Below are 20,094 nucleotides of genomic sequence, written 5' to 3'. Positions count from 1 at the left end.
ACAGTTTTGACACTATGATAAAATAAAGTTCTCCTCTTAAAATAAAACAAACAAAATATGACAAAATGTGCTGCCTAAGACTCAAGTTTTGGCCCATTTTGTCATGCAGCATCAAACAGCAAAGACTGTGAAAAACTGAAAAGAAACTTTTCAATAAAAGCCAAACTCAAGACCTCCATCATGCATTTTTGTACCAAACAAAGCTGCAACATTGCCACAAAGCCAAAAAAGAGCTTCAAAACCAAAGGGAACAAATGAAAAAGCAATTCAATTTTACTTTTACTTCCCTAAAAACCTTTTTATAATGTCTGTAAGTAAAAGTAAAATTTATGCAAACGCTGAGTTGTAAAACACCACAGTGAAATCAACCAAACTTGAAAATGTACATCTCACAATGTGGGCAAGCAAGGCACACAAACTTAAAAACCACTCACTGACTCATGCAAAAAATATGTACCATGTTGTAAACAAGCACATGGACTGTGTGTTATGTGGGATGAGAAATAGGCATTTGTCACATAAGGAAAGACATCTACACTCATCATGTATTTAACAAGTTAGATCAAACTGTTGGCAAACTAACTTATCCACTAAACGTTGCATTATTTTAAACTCAAAGATTTTGTTATTGATGGTGTCAAACTCACTCGGTGCAGGCTCGGTCAGATAGCTGTAGCGCTTACGTAAGGCTAGGGATGCAAAGGTATGACGTCGATCTGGCTTTTCAGTCTGCAACAATACGAAACACAAAAAACCTCTCAGTTTTATGTCAAAGTGCTGCAAAACGAGCACATTTGGATGTCAAATTAAAGCAAACCTTTTAGTCTGCGTTAGTTTGTAATCATGGATAAACTCAGTTGCAACAATATGTCAGAAAAAGCTTCTACAGTTTGTCTAGAATACCACTACTTAGATTAAGTGTTACTGTAATAAACTAGTTAATTTAGCTTGAGTTAGTCACGAGAAGATTAATATTCTAAGAATACCAAACCTTGAAGGTGGATTAGTCAAATTTTGATGTTGTTAAATGTTTTAGTTCCAGAGCCTCTTGTTTCTTATACTATAGAGTGATCAATGGATAAAGGTTGGACATTAGACATGAACTTTTTCCAATTTTACAACATATCATGCAAAACTGAGCAGCTAGAGGTGGCTACAGACAAGGAAAGCTGACATTGCCCTTGCAGAAGTGGTTAAAAAAATAAAGCTTTAAATAGCAGAGCAGGGTCGCTATAGATCTGGCGCAGAGGATAGCACATGGTGGGGAGGGTGTGGTTTACCTCATCCTCGGCATCTGACTCCATTTCCTGGTTCCCAAGATGCATTGCAGAAACAGGGGGAAGTAACATGATGAAAAGCAAGGGGGAGGGGAGAGACATCAGGGAGTGAAAAGGAGTGATTGACAGAAGCTCCAACTCAGAAGTGAAGCCACTTAAGCAAATTAAAACAAAAAACACAAATGAAACACACAAAAAATAAAAAAGCACCCACATTCAAAAGCAAAACACAGCAAATGAGGTCAAGCCATAAAAAGCCAGCCCAATATTCAAAACAACTCTTAAGCACACGAGCCCTCAGCCAAAAGCAAGTTGCCCAAATTAAATAAAACAGCCAATGACACAAATCCACTGCAGAGATAACCAGTGTGTAAACAGAGAGAGAAGCTTTAAACAGATAAAAGACACAGGGGCGGCAGTTTTGCCAAAGTCTTTCTCTGTCTTTCATCTATCAGGGCCAAAAACACCCTAACCATGAGTACGGTTATGGATGTGGAGACAGAATGGTGCGTTCACGCTGACTTACCTTTTTCACCGCAGGAAGCGTGATGTTCAGGTTGCACACGGCGGTTTGTGGGACGCCTTTGGTGGGCTTACAGTCTTTGAGGAAAGTGAGGCGGCCGCAGGGCTCCTGACTGGGATCTCTAACCTACAAACAAATGCATATCTAAGGCCTTTATTCAGTATTAAGAGTCCGGTTCCAGATTTACTAAATGTAATAAATATGCAGGTAATTTTGTGACCATATTAGTGTTATTAACTGGCTATTTTCTTTAACGGTACATCAAGAGATGGTAGCATAACATAGATAAGTGTTATATAAACAATCTCTTTGTGTGCTTTTAAGTTCAATCTGTGATCAGAATCAGAATCGGCTCCAAGTTTAAAACTGCTGGATGTAAAATTTGCCAAAGTTCCTTATTTAACACAAAGTTTGAATTGAGTTGTAATTTTTTTCAAAGCATGATAATAAATGATTTTACCAGAAGAGAATTTATTAAAAGCCTACACTGCAATCACAGTGGGCCAATTATTAATTATGTTTAAATAGTCACAAATTAAATACCAAACTTAAAAACCAATAAGGATCAGGTTTATATACCGACTGGTAGCATAAAAAAAAAAATCAGCCCTGAACTGTTCAGCAACATCAACTTGTTTTTCTGTTTTGAGAAGTTTAACATAAAAACTGGATGCAGCAGATCCAGCCACAGACATGGTGGAGCAGCTCATCTTTAAGTTCAACAGAAAACCAAACCCAACTTCCTCCTGTTCTCCAGAAAAGACTTGTTTTTGAGCTGCTTTAAAAGCTCCAAGTGAAGCTTAGGCTAAAGGGTTTTTTTTTTGTTTGAGATTGAGATTCTGCTTTTCTAGACCTTCACCCAGTAGGTTTTATTTTATATAAATGTTTTTTTCCTAATCCTTGAACATATGAAAAGATATGTGTGCAAAACCAAAGCAGATAGATTTGATGTGGTTCTACTTAAACAATCATGGCTGCTTTTGTCTTCCTTTTCAAATCATGCCCCTGTTGTACTTCCAGCTCCATGCTGCAGCCTGAGGCGGAGTAATGTTGGAGTACCTTGACACAGAAGGGCAAACGGTTTTCCTTGAAGGCGAAGAAGTTAAGAACTAACTGCTGACCAGCTTTGGTCAAAGGAGCCAAGTTTCCGTAGCAGTCCACATAGATGGGCCTTCCTTCCAGAACCTAAAACAAACAACGTCAATATTCAGGAAAAAAGTACCAAATCTGCATTTTAAAAGGTGTTTATTAGACAGTCCAGAAATAAGATCTAGTCAAGGATTGTCAGTGTTAAAGACAGTGGATGCTGGGTTCATTATATTAGCTTCTACATAAGTATTATTTTCAGTAAGTTATTAGGAGCCTCCATAAAGTTCAAACTAATGAATGATAAAACCTTTTTGGCCTGAAAGTTGCTTTAAAACTGTCTTAGGAAGGAATTTAATGATTAAAATCAGTCATACATGAACTGAAACATGACTAATTTAAGAATCCATTCGAATTTTCATTTATGCTAAAAAAAAAAGAACAAATAAATGTGAATGAACCCAAACAACACAACTGAGTACCTCTATGTCTTTGCTCCTTGCCACCTCCTCAAAGTTCTCCTGCTGCTCCAGGGTTTTGTCCACCTTGTCGTCCGTCATGCAGAAGCACCTCAGGCTGGATTCCACCGGGTCGTTCATCTTGGCAAACACGACGAACTTGGCCATGTAGGGCACACAGATGAGCTCCCTGTAGAGCTGCGCTGCCAGGCTCACCGTCTCTGGAATCTGGTGACAGTCTGCTAACCAGAACCTGCACCAGAAACAAACAAACAAACGAACGAGGTTATTCCAGACACAGGAACAAGTGTAGTAAATGTAAATATAAAGACAAAGAGGCACTCGTGTCTCACCTGGCAGAGACATTGGTGGTGAAGGAGACACAGTCGTTGACAAACGTGAGTGGAGTTGTGCCGGTGATGTCCTCCCACTGTGCAGGGGACGTACCACCTAACAGGCAGATAAAATGTCTTATTTCTTGTCATAATCTAACAACTTCCAAAAGACACAATGGACCTGGATGGCTTAGAATCTACTCCAAGTTACGTTGAAGTCAATAAAATGCTTAAGACTTGTTTTTATCTGGTACACAAAATAAATTAACTTGACTTATTTTGAAGACAGGTAATATTCAAACTTCTTTCAGGTCCAGAATCACCTTCAACATCAACATAACCATGCTGTCCACACAGAAACTATGTTTGGTGAAGTTTTTTATACATTCAGTCTTGTGTAAACACATCAAAATGGTGTTTAGAAGCTGCAAAACTGTATTTTTTGTGAACAAATTCCAGAGTGAAATCAAAATCTTGAAAACAGACAAAACCCAACTTTTGAAAACACACCGTCACCCCACCTCTGATCTAACCTACAACCCAGGGGCATCATCTTTTTTTTAAGTTGTGTTTACATTTTACACCTTTCTTCCTTTTGGTGCACGTTTGTGGCTCCGTTACAGTGCCACACACAGGCCTGGCATAGGTACTACAGTGCTTTGGGTCATTTTGGGTGTTTCCATTCTGAGAAACACATTTCTAGGAACGATGCCACATTTACAAAGATTTTTTTGTTTATGTTAGGAACAACAAATAAAAAGATTGTTTTGGAAATAACAGCCTGTCCGATGGGACAAAACCTTAGAGCGGTGGTTGGGATCAGGAGCACAACAACTTAAGGGTCCTAAGATAATTTTAAATGTAAAAATGATTGCAGATCAGATATTTGTGTGACTATTCCTATAAGAGATATAAACAGCAGTCGTAAATTTATATCAAAAAGGTTGGTAAGGCTGTTTGTAATGATACAACCTTGTTTATTTAACATACCAGTCATATTTTTGTACTTCAAGCAATAGTTGGGGTCACAAAACTTTGAAACCTAATTTCAAACCAGATTTTTATGTCTGTGTATCTCTTGTTTAAAATGAAATTAGTGTTTTCTTTCTTTTAGTTTACAAATAGACATTTGAAAGCTGTAAAACTGGTAGAAAATCCCAGCACCCACCTGTGATGCTGCAGAGGAGGCGCAGGCAGGGAGTACTGTCGCCTTTGTAACCATTTGTTAGCCCCTCCCCTGAAAGGGGCGGGACGGGGATTGTCATGGTGATGGGCTTGTGAAACTTCCTTCTTCGAGGCTCCACAGTAACAATGGGGCTGAAGGTTGCTCGGTTACCGATGAGTTTCTTTACGGCGTCCTCGGGAATCGGCTGGGCCTGGAAAACAAGAGGCAGCTTTTAATGACAGGTTCTTCATCGGTGCACCGACTGGACACATGCAGCACAGAGATTTATAGCTTTCAAACTCACCTGCAATCCAACCTTGATTTTCTTCGTTAGCGCCCCCTCAGGGAAGGAAGCCTGAACCAATGGCACACTCCGGCTGCACAGAGTCCCGCCCTCTGGTCCCATCTGATGGGTCTCCTGTCTGATCCGAGACACCACAGCAAAGTACTGCGGGAAGTCTTTGGTGATGATGCGGCAGATCCTCTTCCTCTCCAGCTCCTCGGGGCTTTCCAGTTCTGAAGTGAAGTAGATCGCATATTAATAATCGGGTAAACATCAGACACTTCAGGGTTCGCTCACTTCAGTTCATGCATCCATAAGGCAGTTTGGGAGTTAACTGCCTCTTAATATGACTGAACGGATCACATGTGCTTCACCTTCATCCATCCCGTTGAGGAGCTGATTGAGGTCTTCGGTCTTGCAGTCGTAGACGTGTTCCTTCCAGGATTCTCCGTTCTCGCTGCGCAGCAGGATCAGCTCTCTCTCCTGGCCTCGCATCGAGCCAAAATGTGGGATCTCCACTATCACGGGCCTGGTAGGGTACATGTCAGGGACATATGGTCGAATTAATAAGGTTTTAAACACAATTTTACATTTGATTGAAATGAATAGTAACAAGTCAACCCAAAAAATAACAAATTAAAATGTGACTTCACTATTTGTCTTCAGATCTGCTTGGAGTGGATGGAGGAGATCACATTTATCTCCTTCAAAGCGATGTGTGAAATGTTAAGAAACCAAAATCGAAATTTAAATTTTAACAACAAACAATGACATATTGAGGTAGCAGCTCTTTAGGCACATCAGTTCATTTTTTCTGCTACAATAATACTTTAATAAATTTAACTGAGCTGCTATAAACTGATGCAAAAGGAGAATAACGTTGATGTGAATATTAATGTGAAGACATGATTCTGCTGATGATGATAACAGCTGCAACTGTGAACCTGAGGAGCTGATATGACATTCAGAGTGAATGAAATGCAGTGGAAGTGAAAGGTGGCGAGAAAAAGCTGCACAGCCCTTAAACAAGAGGTGATAGCAACACAAGAAGGGAAGAGTCTCTGAAGAACATAATGAGGATGTTCCTCAACAAAATGGGCATTCCTCAACGCTTAGAAAAAAAATAAAAACGGCTTGTTTCAAACACGACTGGGAATCCATCTTACTGGGCTTTGAGTTATGTTTGAGCCGCTCATGTTGGTTTGGACCAAATAAACTGAGCTTGTAAGCTGTTAGATATTAGAACAGGAGCTCTAAAGTCGGATTTATACGCCGTGAAAAGTGAAGAAATTGGCTCTCATTTAAGGAGATGCATGACGGAAATCGAGCGAGTCCGCTGTGTGCTCAAGGTCCAGGCAGATTGGTCAGAACTTCTGGTTATTTTTCTTTTTTATTTAATGCTGAACAGCCTCTGAGCGGCACAGCAGTGGGAGGACTTCTGTTCTGCAGCTTCTCTTTGAGGAGAAAATGTCCATAAAAGACCGTCTCACAACAGAGAGGAGCTAGTGGAGCTTTCTTCACTTTTCATGGAGTATAAATCCAGTTTTATAGCATCAGTGTTATTTATCTAAACTGGAGTGTATGTCATCACTGACACTTGGGGGGTTTCCACATCCGTAACTGGTTTCTTCTTCTCTTATCGATCTCCTGCTGGTGTCTCTGTAACCTGATCGACTGAAACTAGTAAGTGAAGGACACCGGTGGGCAAATTGTTCTTTTGGTATTTAAAGAGCCTGGCCACTGCCAAACAGTTTTTAAATAAAGTTTTCCTGTTGCGTGCCCCTGACTCTAACCCGATCAGATTTACTGCTTTGAGGCATGCCCACTCATGTTCTGCAGAGACCATCTGAACAAAAGGATGAACAATAATAATAATAATAAAAAAAGAAGTTAAATCAGATTTTTGGTGGTCCCAGACAATCTATATTTATTCTTTTTGGGGGAAAAAAAAACTACTAAAAATACTATTTTCTTCATTAGTTTCTGTATGAGTGAGAGATTTGCACAGGATTAAATTATAAGCTTATAGTAGAAGATAACATTTAAATAGCATCTCATTCAATAACTTGAAGATTGTTTTTTCAAATAAAGAACCAATAAAAATGACCATAAGTTAAAAGTACGTATGTTTATTTGAACTATGTCTGGAGCATAAAAAACATCTAAATGGATCTGCTTTATCTCATCAATTTTACTTTAATTCTCCATTCTGTTATGTTTTCATTGAAATGAAGACACTTAAAAAGGTCCATATGGGACCATTAACAAACCAATCAGTCTAACGGAGCTGAAAGTGAAACATTATTTTAGTCATTACTGTATTTGGTCAGATACCAGCAGACAGGTATATAGATTAAGTATTATGATACAGAAATTCTAAAACACAGAATTAGATTGAATTTTGGATATTAGGTTATATTGTTCATTTGAGCTTTTGAGATGATTAAGATTCTTTTGGAAAAACTACCCGTGTAGTCCTTTCTGTAAACCTCAACATGATTCATGGGCACTTTATTGTCTGGAAAGTAATAAAATAAATACTGTGAGATGACACAAAACTGATCTTGAATATGAAGTAACAGCAGTCATAAAAAAGCAGGATGATGCTCGACTAAAGGAGGAAACTGCTCATGCTCAACAAGCGCAGTCCAGTCCAAACAGCCAATCAAAACCTTCACATTCAGTGAAGCCAACTGAGCTTCTGAAATCAAAAATACAATGAAGTCAATGGATTTCAAGCTACAATACATAGTTTTAGGAAGAATTTTACATCATCATTAAGCCCTTCTCTGTAACGTTACTGAAGCTGTAATAAATCGACTTTTTTGCGGTGGACCATTTTTTTGTAGCTCGATTTCTTCCCAAAACTACTAAGCGACCAGATCGAAGCTGGAACCTGACACAAATTCAACTCAACAGAGATGGGCAAAAGAATCCATCAGCATGAATCAGCCTCGGCCATGCCGTTTCCCCGGGGAGGGTGGGAGGTACAGCAGGGAGGGCTGAGGGGAGGAGGAGCTACTGTATGTTTGGTTCCTACCCAACAAATTTAGTTCCTCTGGGTCCCAGCTGTAGCACGGGACTAACCAGGCTCTCGCCTTCATTAAGGGCTGGCAGCTTTCTGGGAAGATGGAGTTTACTGTGTCCACAAGATAATGAAACACACATTTATACAAAACACACACAATAACAGAAGCTTTCTGGTGTCGTATCAGGTACATTTAAATGTGGTGTACCACAGGGATCGGCCCTTAGCCCCCTTTTATTCTTTATTTACATGCTTCTTCTTGTTTTTCCAGAACAATGGTTTATACGCCATTCTACATACTAAAAGCCACAGATCTCCGCAGCCTTGCTAATCTCACAGTTTTTCTTTCTAACATTAAAATCTGGATGGCAAAGCATCTCCTTAACCTCAATAATGTAAAATCAGAGCTCTTTTGGTCTTTATGGTCCCGTTCTTTGCAGTTTGTTAAGTAACAACCCCCATGCTGTTAGGAATCCAGGATTAATATTTTACTTTTCTCTGAACAGATTCTCAAGTTTAACTCAGCTCAAGACAACTTTAAAACCAAGATTCTTCATTATACACACTTATCTACTCTCGGCTCGACTAACTGACTCTGGTTTTAGTAAACGACTGCCTCTTTCACCTCCATTTGGGTCAAAATGCTGTTAGATTTATTGCCTGAGATGAAATGAATGTGGACTAAGAGGTTTTCTAAGGATATAGACATTTACCTAGAACTAAAATATTTGAAATCAATGCAAAAAAGAGCAAAACACCATCATCAACAACAAGAAAAGGGACTGAAAGCAGTGATTGCTGCTTCCTGCAAGCTCAGATTGATATAACAGAATCACTGCAGGAAGTGCGCAGCGTGTATCAGAGTTTAAAATCTAATAGGTGACTTCTTCCATAAATACTTACTACAGTATCAATATAAGAGGGAGAAGAAAGTCACCCAAGAGAAAAGGTGATGTAGCATTGCACAGAAAGCCTTGAAAATAATCAATACGATAAAAAATAAATTGGAAAAATGAAAGCAAGAAAACAGCGTTTGAGCATTTCCACCAAAATAATCTGAAAGATTTAAAAGATTTCATAAACTACTTTTAAGAGAGAAAAATCTGCTCAAGATGTGGCTGTTTTATTCATCATTTACACCCTGGAAGGACTAAAAATAGTCAAATTTCTTCTAAAACCGAGTTGAAACTAAAGTGTGAGAACCGTACACAGTTTGACACGTTTTAGTGTCACTGCTGACAGTATGCCAAACGAAATTATGTGTTTGAAGGGTGAGCACAGAGAAAATGAAACTCCACGCACTCCACCTCCACATGCCCATAAAACACATTCACACTTTCAGAAGTATTCTTAGATGGTTGGAAATGCTGATGGCAAGAAGCAAAAGGAAGATATTTACAGAAAGCACAAACGGTCTCACCTAAATTTACAAATAAGTGAATGAAGTCTTACCCAAGAAACTGAGCTCCGGCCGGACCGACCTCGACCAATCTGCTCGCCAGGCCTTCTCCTTCCACCATCGGAGGAGGGGACGCCAGTTTGTGCCTCTTCACCAGCCGACAAGTGATCCTAGTGGGCGCCGTGCACTTTCTGGGCGGGATGATGATGCGCATGCCGTTGTGACGACTTCCTCTCATGGAGCCCCCTCGGGCATCGACCATGAAGCTGACCAGGAACCTGATGGAGGCGAAACGGAAGGAAGGAAGCAACAGAGAGAAATGAGGTAAAAACAGGAGGACAGGGAGTTAAATAAGAAGTAAAACATGTTGGTTTAGCTGTAGTGCTGATGAAGAGAGGAGATTTAGTTAAGGTGACGTCGCTTCCCATGCTGTGATCTTGGAAAACACCAACAGGAAGTGAGCAAAAGAGAAGAGAAAACAAAAAGGTGACCAGGATTCTGCATTGGCTGTGATTTAAATCAAGTTTCTTACAGGAAGCAAACAAATATATTCAATAAATTTGATCAATTGTTCTGTTAAAGATGCCAACACAGGAGCCTTGGTTATTTTGTGTTTTACCCACACAAGTGTAAATGATTCTTTCTGTAACTCACTTAAATTAAAGAAGGAAATTATAATTCACACACACAGATCCACACCATGCAACATGGCACCTGAAATGACATGCTAGTTCGTACTGTATGTTGGCATTGGAACAATAGAAAGAAAATAGTCACACAATAAGAGGAACATTTCGACATTTGACTGCCAGAAACTCATTATAAGAAAATATTAAGACCCTTTGGATACAAGTAAAATTAAATCATCTGGTCCTCTCCAGGTCTCAAAATTTGATCAATACAACTTGAGATGAACAAAAATACATAACATATTGATTTGTGGGCTTCTTTGTTTTAAGAAAATGGCCAAAATACAAAAACTGCATGTAAACAACTAATTAATGTTTCTTTAGGAGCCTCGAGGTTAAGTTGCAGCCGTCAAATAAAACCCAAACAAGCTGATGGTTTGAGCTTGTTCTGCAGCCATTAGGTCATGAAATGAGACAAAAAATCCACAAAAAGATGGCCGAAAAGGTAAATAATCAAGGTGCCAAAGCCAACTTAAAGTCTAGACCACATATGGATGTTTTACGACCCGCCAGCCTGTTAGCCATCCCCATCTGAAAATCAGAAATAAATCATTCTGCACAGAAATGCTGCTTTTATTTTGAAGGCAAGTACTGGAGTGTTTACATCAGCAGACTGAATGTGCAGCTTCTACTAAGTTACTTAGTAGTTAATAAAATTGAGATCATTATAAAATTTATATTTGGGTTTGAGTTAGGCCCGTTGGTCGGACTTCCTGATGTAACATGTTCCTGCTCATCTATTTACAAAACTGAGATCCGCTGAGGACCAAATGAGGTTTTAATATGTTTACATTTATAGAACTTAAAGGAGACTTATCTTGCTTTTTATAATTCTATTAGGTTGAGATACTGACCATTCAAAACATCTGAAATAATTACATTTATTGTCATATTCAGCCAAATAACTTCTTCAGACCAGTTAGAGACTTAAAACAAAGAGAAGCAGACGTTTTGTGTGAAGTCTGTGAGTGAGAGGAGCAAACACAGATGTTATGGGTGAACAGTGAGGGGAAGGTGTGAGAAAAAGAGGGCAACCAATCACAGTCAAATCACCTGCTGTCGTACTGCGGGAGCGGAGAGGAAAAACTGCAACGCAGGAGGAACAGGTCAAAAGCAGAACGAACTACCAGGGAGAGCATCTGAAACTTTGGGAAATACTCTTATTTGTTTAAATTAGAGAACTTTCTTCATCTTCTTCAGAGGCTGAAGACGCAAAGGACTGGAGTTAAACTTGCAGCACAACAAAGAGTGAGCCTTTAACTTTTAATTTTCAGCTAAAGCTCCTTCATGCCTGCAGCTGCAGAGGTTTCCATCAGAGGAAAGAAACTAGAGGCAAGCTTTTAACAGCTTTGGTTTGTTTCTGGTTTTACCAACGTGTCTACAGAAATGAGAGAAACGCCGTGTTTACCAGCAGATTAGCTGTAAAATTTGAAAATTACAGACAATCAGAGTGGTTAAAGGAAAAAGACGAGAAAGTAAATCAGAAAGACAGACAATAGAAACGGTCCCATCACTCTTCTTGTTTTTATCCACTCCTCCTTTCAAAACAGACTCACCCAGAGTGGATCGGCGAGGAGACGAGGTTGACGTTATCCAGTGCATCTGCTGTCCAGCTGTACCTCCTCAGAGAGTCGTTGTCGGCGTCCTTCGCCGTCAACAAATGCTGCGAGGAGAGGAGGCGACACGGTCACTGCGACGCACGTCATAACTCGACGATTAAAATTATTCCTCATCACGAAAGGCTAAATGTCAACAATAAAACTTCCAATCTGTTAGTTTCTGTGTGAAGCTTCCCCTTCTCTGTGGAGAGGAGGAATATTGGCTGAGTCATATGGGGAGTTTTACAAAAGGGAGTAAAAAAATAAATAAAACTTCATTAAGACGCTGACATTTAAAACAACCCGTCAACATTCAAGAAGCAAAACAAAAAATATGGTTCAAATGCAACATTATAGAAGAAAAATGGAGCAGTGCAAAACTTATGATGCAGAATTTAAAACTAACAGAAGTTTTAATCTTAAAAGACCAACTTAATCTTGAAATTAGAACAAAATCAGAGCAGATATTTGTAGATTTTAGGACAAGACATGAAATCATTCACTGGTGGCGTAACTAACAACGGTGGCTGCATAAATACTAAAACCATCATGCCAAGCTGCGTGAGGTAACAACAAAACAACTGATAGGTTTAAAATGAATATTATTCCTTTATGTAAGAAGCAAAAAGCAGCAGAAGTAAAAGCTGAAAGAGGAGTGAAATCATCTGAGGAAAAAACTTCAAATTCTCAACGTTTAAAAGACCCAACACAATAAGTCTAACATGGTATAATTAATTTATGATTTGCTTCATTTGATACCATTTACTCATCAACTGTATAAAATTTAGTAATGACGTATTGGGATTTTGGTCCAGAATCACAAAAAGTATTCATATTAAGAGCAAACAGGTGTATTTTAGAAGAAAACACTGGTTTGGATGGTTGAACCAAACCTTTCAAAGTGATGTTTCCTTCAAAGTATTTCTCAGATATATGACTTTATAATCTCAGGGTTTATGTGTTTTAGTGTTCTGTTATATATTTATGTTTAAAATCCAGAAATTGAGATTTTCCCTTTCAGTTTTACTGTCCAATGATCATTTCTTCCTCAGAGTATTACCTCTCTCTCAGATTTACCCTTTATTATTTTTAACTTACAACAAGGTGTTTGATGCCGTTATAAAAAAAAGAAAACTTGCATGAAAATCCTGGGACATGCACAGTGAACATCTACCTTGTTGTGTTTCTCTACAATGAAAGACCTTTCCTTACGGAGCATCTGGAGCAGCGTGAAGGGAAACGACACGCCGTTACTCCGACAGCCACATCGCTGCAGCCGTTTTTATTCATTCGAACCCAAATCACAACGTTCCTCTTAAAAAACATGCAAATACAGACTCGAACCAGAGGCTGTGATCACCTGATGTAAAATATGCGTCTGTTTTTTTGACATTAAAGGAATAATTCAGATTTTTTTAAGTGGAGTTTTGTGGAAAAGCCATGAACAGTTAATATCTTACCTGCTGTAGAGAAACAGAGTTTATTCTGACTGAACTGATGAGCTAATGGCTAGTCCAAGAAGGGCTAAAACCAAAAAAAGATTACTGCTGTCTTAAAATAAATCCAATCTAAAAAGTTTCCTGTGTGAAAGTTAATTTATAAACCTTGGAATTACACCATTGTTTTATTTTACGTGTAATCTTTTGGTGGTCTGCAAGTGCAAATAGCAGCAGCAGCCAGCAGTAGCACTTGTGTTGTAGCCTGGAGCACTTCCTGCAAGAATATCACAACATTCCTGCTTGAAAAACTATGTAATATAAAACTGACAGCAATGAAACAAGAGCTGCTCTGAATGTTTTTGGGCCTAAAATTGTTTTAAAACAGCAGAAATTCACTCTGGCAGCTCCTGAATCCAGCTTCTAGCACACTAAATTGTAGCTTAAAAGCTGTAAATTTGATTGAGTTGTTCCCATTTCTTGTCTAGGCTCAGGCTGATTTGCCGTTGTGGCCATCTTGAATCAGGTCGACTCCAAAAGTGAACCACTTCATCTGATCCCTCCTCGTTGGCGCCCATCCAGTGAAAATAAAAACCCATTTTCTCCAAACTGAGTTCTTTCAAAGTGCTTTCTACAACAGGTAAGACATGAACTGTACCTTCAAACCACAATTTAGGCTTTAAATGAGTTTAAAACAGCAGGAATAAATAGTGTCAGGTGTTAAATCATGGACCATTTCTTAAACTGTTCTCCAAATGACTCAAAGAAAGTAGGCCATCACAGTAATCTTTCCTGGATGGAAGCTCTGAGAGCTTATCTGATGCCCTCTTTCAGTGAAATGGAACAGGATTTGGTCGTCTTTGTGTCAGTAGCACCCCAGGTGTAAGAGGATTGGTGAAGTGCCTTCCTTTTGGCTCAGCACGAAGGCAGCTTGGCTCATTTGGAGACAGAAGTGTGTCACTGGTGAAGTTAATGAGCTGCAGGTTAGTGTCTCACAGAGCGGGACGGAAGCCAGCGAGGGACACAAAGCACATTCCAGCCCCACACAGCCCCACACAGCCCCACACAGCGTACGTACCACGTCCTTAGTGGGCGCCAGCATCTCCTCGATCATCATGCTGTCCCTGGTGAAGGAGCTCCGGTTCAGCGTGTTGGACCTATCAGAACTGAAGGAACGGAGGCTTGGTGTGGTTGTCGTAGCAGTGAGGGGTTACCAAGACAACAGATACAATGATGAAGGAAGGAGGAGGAGGAGGAGTTGGTCAGGGGTGGAGGGTAAAGGGTATGAAAGTGAACAGAAAAACAAACAAACAAAAAAATAAACATTAAATGCATGCAGCTTCCAGGAACTTGACTGTACCCAAGCAGTGATAAAAAAAGAAACCCCCAAAAAAGACAGAAACTAGGAGAGCACAAACCTCCACAAAGGCCTTACGATCATTTAAACACTGTAGGATCTGGATCGTGTTTAATTAATTATGTGTTTCTTCCTAAAAACCTTTTTTTTGGTTTGTTAGTTTTTACATAATCTTGCAAAGAGATGGACAAACAAACCAACACGACTGAAAACCAGAGGTAATGATTGATACCTACTTATTTCAAACAAAAAAAACAAACTTGAACCCTGAAATATTCACCTGGAAATATGCTTGAATCGTTAGTCGTTGCTGATACTTTAAATAACTTCTGGTTGATGAATGTGCCGTGCAACAAAACCTTTTTTTTGGTCTCCAAATGTGCCAGAAGTCAGAAGTCAGGTTTGTATTAGCCATCATGATGAAAACTCAGCATTTATCATCTTCTGATTCTATTAAATCCCAGGTTATTTGTGTTTTTCAGAGCCTGTAAGCTGCGAGGCCGTGTTTCCGCTTTGCGATGATCTTTACAAGACAAATAAAAAGCATTCCTGAGCAGTGATGTGATGAATGTTTGCCTGCAACATCTCAGCGGCAGCAGTTACACTGATAAATAATTACAGGGGAAAAACCAGACCTGATGGAGGATGGCATCTCAGCGAGAATTCAAAAAAACCAAAAACAAACGAGGAATGAAAACCTGATCATTTTGAGTGAAGATAAATACAGAAATGGGAGCAAAAAGTGTCTCTTTTCAGTGAAACATGTAGCGTTTACTGCAGTTACAATCCTCTACAGACAGAATGGGACAACATTCCCTCTAAAACCTCCCGCAGCTGCTCTCCTCAGGTCCAGATGTTTACAGACTGACAGAAAGGGAAACATGACTCTGTCCCAACTTTTATGAGATTAACTAAAGTCAAAATTAACTAATATTTTCCTAAAAATGGTACATTTTCCTAGTTTAAACATTTGACATGTTTACTGTGTTCCACTGCGAATAAAATATGGATTTATGAGATTTGCAGATCATTATTTTTATTTACATTTTACACAATGTTACAGCTTTGTCAGATTTGAGGCTGTATTTCTGTAATTCTCAGTGTATATATGTTATAATATGTGTAAAATGTTCCTTCCAGTTTCCTCTGGAGCCTCATTAACCCACTTTTTGAATTAACCATACACGATTCTTCGTACTGAAGCTTCACTGTTTAATCATTTTAAAACAAAATGCGTCTGCTCTTTGTCATAAAACATACAAAAGAAACAGCTTCCTTAATATGAAGCAATGTATTTTACCAGCTCGAGTCCCTGGAAGCTCAGTAAAAAATAAAAACTCCACAACAAACCAAAAAGGATGCCAAGCTTCAACTTTATGCAAACCCACAGAGACCCAGGCAGAAATGATAAACAGTCAAACACAAAAACAAACCACAAATCACACATGTACATCCCACAGGACACAACACATCGTTAAAACACTCAATAATAAATCAAAATCATTAAGTTAGTAGGGAAGTATGCATAAAATCTTCATTACACAGAAGTATAGAGTCTGAAACTGACAGACGGGGGTTTGGAGGGAGATGGGTGAGGAGGGGTGACGATGGAGGGTCTTTCATGCCATGACTCTTACCTGGCTTTGGTACTAACGTTAAGAACGGACATGAGGAGAGAATAAGACATCATGAACAAACAGAGGAGTGGAAGAAGTGATGCAGAGAGGAGAGAAGCCAGGGCAGGGGAGCAGAATGATGCCGACTGAGCAAAACATACTTCACAAATGATGGCTTCATTTCAGAGGAAGCGTGTAAGTTTCATTCATTTCAAGCAGGATTAAGGAGGAGGAGGCATTTGTTTTATCTTACTTAGAGTTTAATGAACATTTTGGACGCAGACAAAAATAAAAACCACCTGTTTGAATCCAACACGATCCATGCACGGATTTTATTGAAGTTTCTACAGGAAACCTTTGCTTTGCCTGCCAATACTTGACCAGATTTAAATAAAATATTCTGATTATTGTAGCCTAATAACATCATATATTGTAACAAGTCCAGTTAAACTGGGCTTTAGCATGAAATTCTTAAAATGCAGCTTTATTTATTACGATTTAAGAAACAATCTGCCTACAGAAGTGACCCAACTGGACCACGTCGGTTGATTAAACCCAACCCGGTGCTCCAGGCCACGGAATCGAACACGTTTCTAATTTCCTGTGGCTCGGTGTCTGTTTATGTCACCCCTCAGATATTCAATAACCCCTCCTTCTTGACTATGTTGCACAAGTGTCAATATTTTCAAAAGAGCATAAAGTCCAGAATGAGGTGAACTCCAGCCTCCTCTGAGGGGAAATCTACACCTGCCTCTAGATGTTAATGAGGGACCTGCTTTTAGATCATTTTTTTGTTTGTAAAACCCTGTTGTTTCAGTAATAATTAAGAAATAACAATGTGGGAAATAATACCACATCTAAACTATGGTTAATTCCAACACATGATTAAAAAAATATGCGTGAAAGGCAAGCAGCAATAAGAGAAATAAAAGCTCATCTTTTCCATAAACAGCAGTTAGATGGAACATGGAAAATGGGGCATTCCAATTTGTTGTCAGAAGTTGAAATTTCTGACTTCCAAGTTGGAAAATTCAACTGGAACAACTCAGAAAGAGGGCGGTTCCTAACCAACCCTAACTTCAAAATCCAATTTGAAAACTTGTGAAAGCTGCAGTAATAAAGTTTTTATTTTCATTGTTGGTTTGTAGACACACATAATACTCTACAACCTCCATGAGGAAACAGGCTGCTTCTGTGTTTAAATGGTAAAAATGCAGATTATATTTATATTCAACTTTGGACTCATTTTTTACTCTTCATTAGCAACTTCTTTACAACATTATTTGTTGGTGATGGAAGGGTTTGGACCAGGATTTTGTGAGCCATTTCTCAGTTTTTTGTTTGCTGTATTGGTCAGAGTGCATTTGAACCCAGTGAGTATTTTTACTTTACTGAGCATCTCATCTTTTTTAACTTCTGTCCCTCTGGTCCCACACAGAGATTCTTGTAGCGCAGACAAATAATGAAAAAAGTAAAAGCTGGCAGAGGCCCAGCCAGTCAAAACTAAACATAAGAGGTGTGTATTGGTTGAGGTGGTCTCTCATTGTTGGTGAAAAAACCCTGAACTTTTAGTTGCAGTCTCATGACAAAGTGACCAGCGAGCCGTGTCGTGGCGTTTTGAGCAGCCAGAACTGTATTCTTGGCTGTGCACGTTATTTTGTTGCTGATCTTGCTCAGCTCGGCTCATTTTGCAGCCACTCTGGCAGCCGGCCCCGCGTTTGTGATTTAATCTCTGGGGAAGACCGGCCGTAGCTTCCACATCATTTTGAGTCTGCTGGGGTTGTTTTTGGTGTTTCCGTATGGGTGAAGGCGTTTCTAGAAACTGTGCCGTGTTTACAGGGATAATTTTAGACTCATCTGGATAAACTTCATGTCCACGTGGAGCTGGACCCACTGGGGTTCACTGCTAAAAAACATCGTCTTGTAAAGCTCGTGTTTCTGTGTGAATGTGGCCTCATTTTGCAGAAAAAAAAGACAACTTTGGTGCAAATTAGGATTTCATTGACTACAAAAGGAGCTGGTTAGTTTCTGCAGCAGCGAGCCTTACCTCTGCGACCGTGCACCGACACTGAAGCCCATGTAGCCCTCCTGAGGGAGCGAGTCGTCCCCCAGCTCCCGCAGGTCGTGGGGGGCCAGATATTTGTCTGTGTCCCCCGTCATTGCATCGTCACCTGGTGGTGGAAACAAACAGGAGTTACAGCTGTAACTTCTTCACCTCGTAGCTGATGGTCACACATCGTGCATCATGTGAGAGATCAACATGTGTCCTAAAGCAAAAGCAGAATATCATCAACAAAAGCTCTTTTAGACCGAAAAATCAATGCTTCCTCTGCCCAGAGGCTGTTTCCCAGATCAGTCATGGTGTCACTAAAAGCTTTCTGTCCCAAGAGGACAAAAACAAACAAGTTTAACTCTTTCTAATACGGTTCACTGATCACAGCACAACGCTACAGCATTCTTCCGTCTCATCACAGCAAACACATCATTCAGACGCTACAAACCGAGTTAAAACATACATCAAAGATGCAGCAGGAAAGTTAAGCAGCATGTTATTCCCCCGTCAGAGGTGCAGCAGATCCAGACCTACTGATGAGGTGCTGAGAGGTGAAGCATCGAGGGGAGGAGAGGCAAGTGCATGCAGGCGGAGAAACGAAAAGAAACAAAAAAGGAAGGCATTCCAACAACCACAAAGCAACAGAGAAACCCCTTCCCTTTCACCCCCTGCTGCCACGGCACCCCTCCCCCTAAAAACTTTCCCTCGAGTCCCCGCACACGAGACCCTTCAGACCCCATCTGGCCACATTCCAACCGATTCTCCAGGACTCGCTCTCTGTCCGGCTCCAACAGGAGCAAAGTCCCCTCTTCAAACAGCCAGAAACTCACCTCCTGCTTTAAAGCACTTCATTGAGACCAGTTTGAGGGGTGGAGGGGTGGAACTGAACCACCGGACAAACTTTTCCTGCACTTTCAGCCTCCCTTCAGCACTCAGTCCAGCTCTCCGGCATGAACTGACTCTTTTGCAGAGCCCGGCACGCACACAAACAGATCGTCTTTCTCCCGCCTACCAACCCCGCTCCGGGATTAACCAGACTGTGTGAGAGTGTGTGTGCCAAAACACACACACACACCTCCAGCTCACTGCAGCACAGAAATAGTAAGTGGATTTGTGACTCAGATAGTTGCCTAACATCTAAACACATTCCTGTCTCTATGAACAGCAGCTCGGTATTAATCCTCCGCTCAAAACTAAGAATTTAAAACTGCTTCATTATCTTTTCTCTGAGAATCTGCAAACAAAGGCTGAAACTTTTTGGTTATTAAAACATTAAAATTAGCATTCAACAACAAAGCAAAGGAACGAATCTGTCGGTTATTAGGTAGAACGGCACAAACTGCAGCAGACAAACTTTCTTATTTTTTAGAATCAAACCTGTTTGCAGGTTTTAATCAAACTGATCATTTCAGGCCTTGGATGCAAACCTTGGCCCAGACTTTTCTCCTGTGTGGTTGTCAGACTGAGACGTAATGGATCTGCTCCCGTTTGACAGATGAAAACAGCAAACTGCTATATTTACTGCCAGGATAATAAAAAGCTACGAACGACAAACAGCACTGGAATCAATGAATTACAAGCAAGGAATAAGCCGACATGCTGTAATTGTATTAATGCCTTTCATTACATAGTGGTTCTGATCTCAGACCCCCGGTGACAAATTATATATATGAGTTCTGGAAATGATCCACGGAGGACTCGGTTTATGAAACACTGCACAGGTTCTGTTTAGAGTGACTGCAGCCGATACGTGAGAGCGTGAATGTGACTACAGTTACACTCATTTATTTT

General features: G+C 40.0%; 1 protein-coding gene across 20 annotated transcripts in view; it reads right to left on the bottom strand.

Annotated features, from left to right (window-relative positions):
* The window catches only part of LOC108247393 (ankyrin-3), a 94,767-nt gene that overhangs the window by 24,563 nt on the left and 50,110 nt on the right, over positions 1 to 20,094 (bottom strand). For 15 of the 20 annotated variants that reach the window (XM_037980743.1, XM_037980742.1, XM_037980730.1 and 12 more), the window contains exons 25-38: positions 18,298 to 18,421; positions 14,356 to 14,458; positions 11,800 to 11,906; positions 11,297 to 11,329; positions 9,608 to 9,832; positions 5,502 to 5,656; positions 5,149 to 5,360; positions 4,848 to 5,055; positions 3,698 to 3,794; positions 3,369 to 3,597; positions 2,860 to 2,985; positions 1,804 to 1,926; positions 1,281 to 1,307; positions 648 to 729 (exon numbers count right to left, since the gene is read on the bottom strand). In XM_037980743.1, the coding sequence (XP_037836671.1) occupies positions 648 to 729; positions 1,281 to 1,307; positions 1,804 to 1,926; positions 2,860 to 2,985; positions 3,369 to 3,597; positions 3,698 to 3,794; positions 4,848 to 5,055; positions 5,149 to 5,360; positions 5,502 to 5,656; positions 9,608 to 9,832; positions 11,297 to 11,329; positions 11,800 to 11,906; positions 14,356 to 14,458; positions 18,298 to 18,421 (1,851 nt within the window). The remainder of the gene's footprint in view (positions 1 to 647; positions 730 to 1,280; positions 1,308 to 1,803; positions 1,927 to 2,859; positions 2,986 to 3,368; positions 3,598 to 3,697; positions 3,795 to 4,847; positions 5,056 to 5,148; positions 5,361 to 5,501; positions 5,657 to 9,607; positions 9,833 to 11,296; positions 11,330 to 11,799; positions 11,907 to 14,355; positions 14,459 to 18,297; positions 18,422 to 20,094) is intronic. The other 5 variants (XM_037980747.1, XM_037980749.1, XM_037980746.1 and 2 more) reach the window with 4 other exon arrangements.

The sequence above is a fragment of the Kryptolebias marmoratus genome, linkage group LG17, assembly GCF_001649575.2.
Source record: "Kryptolebias marmoratus isolate JLee-2015 linkage group LG17, ASM164957v2, whole genome shotgun sequence".
Lineage (NCBI taxonomy): Eukaryota > Metazoa > Chordata > Actinopteri > Cyprinodontiformes > Rivulidae > Kryptolebias > Kryptolebias marmoratus.
This window is presented reverse-complemented; position numbering and strand designations above follow the sequence as displayed.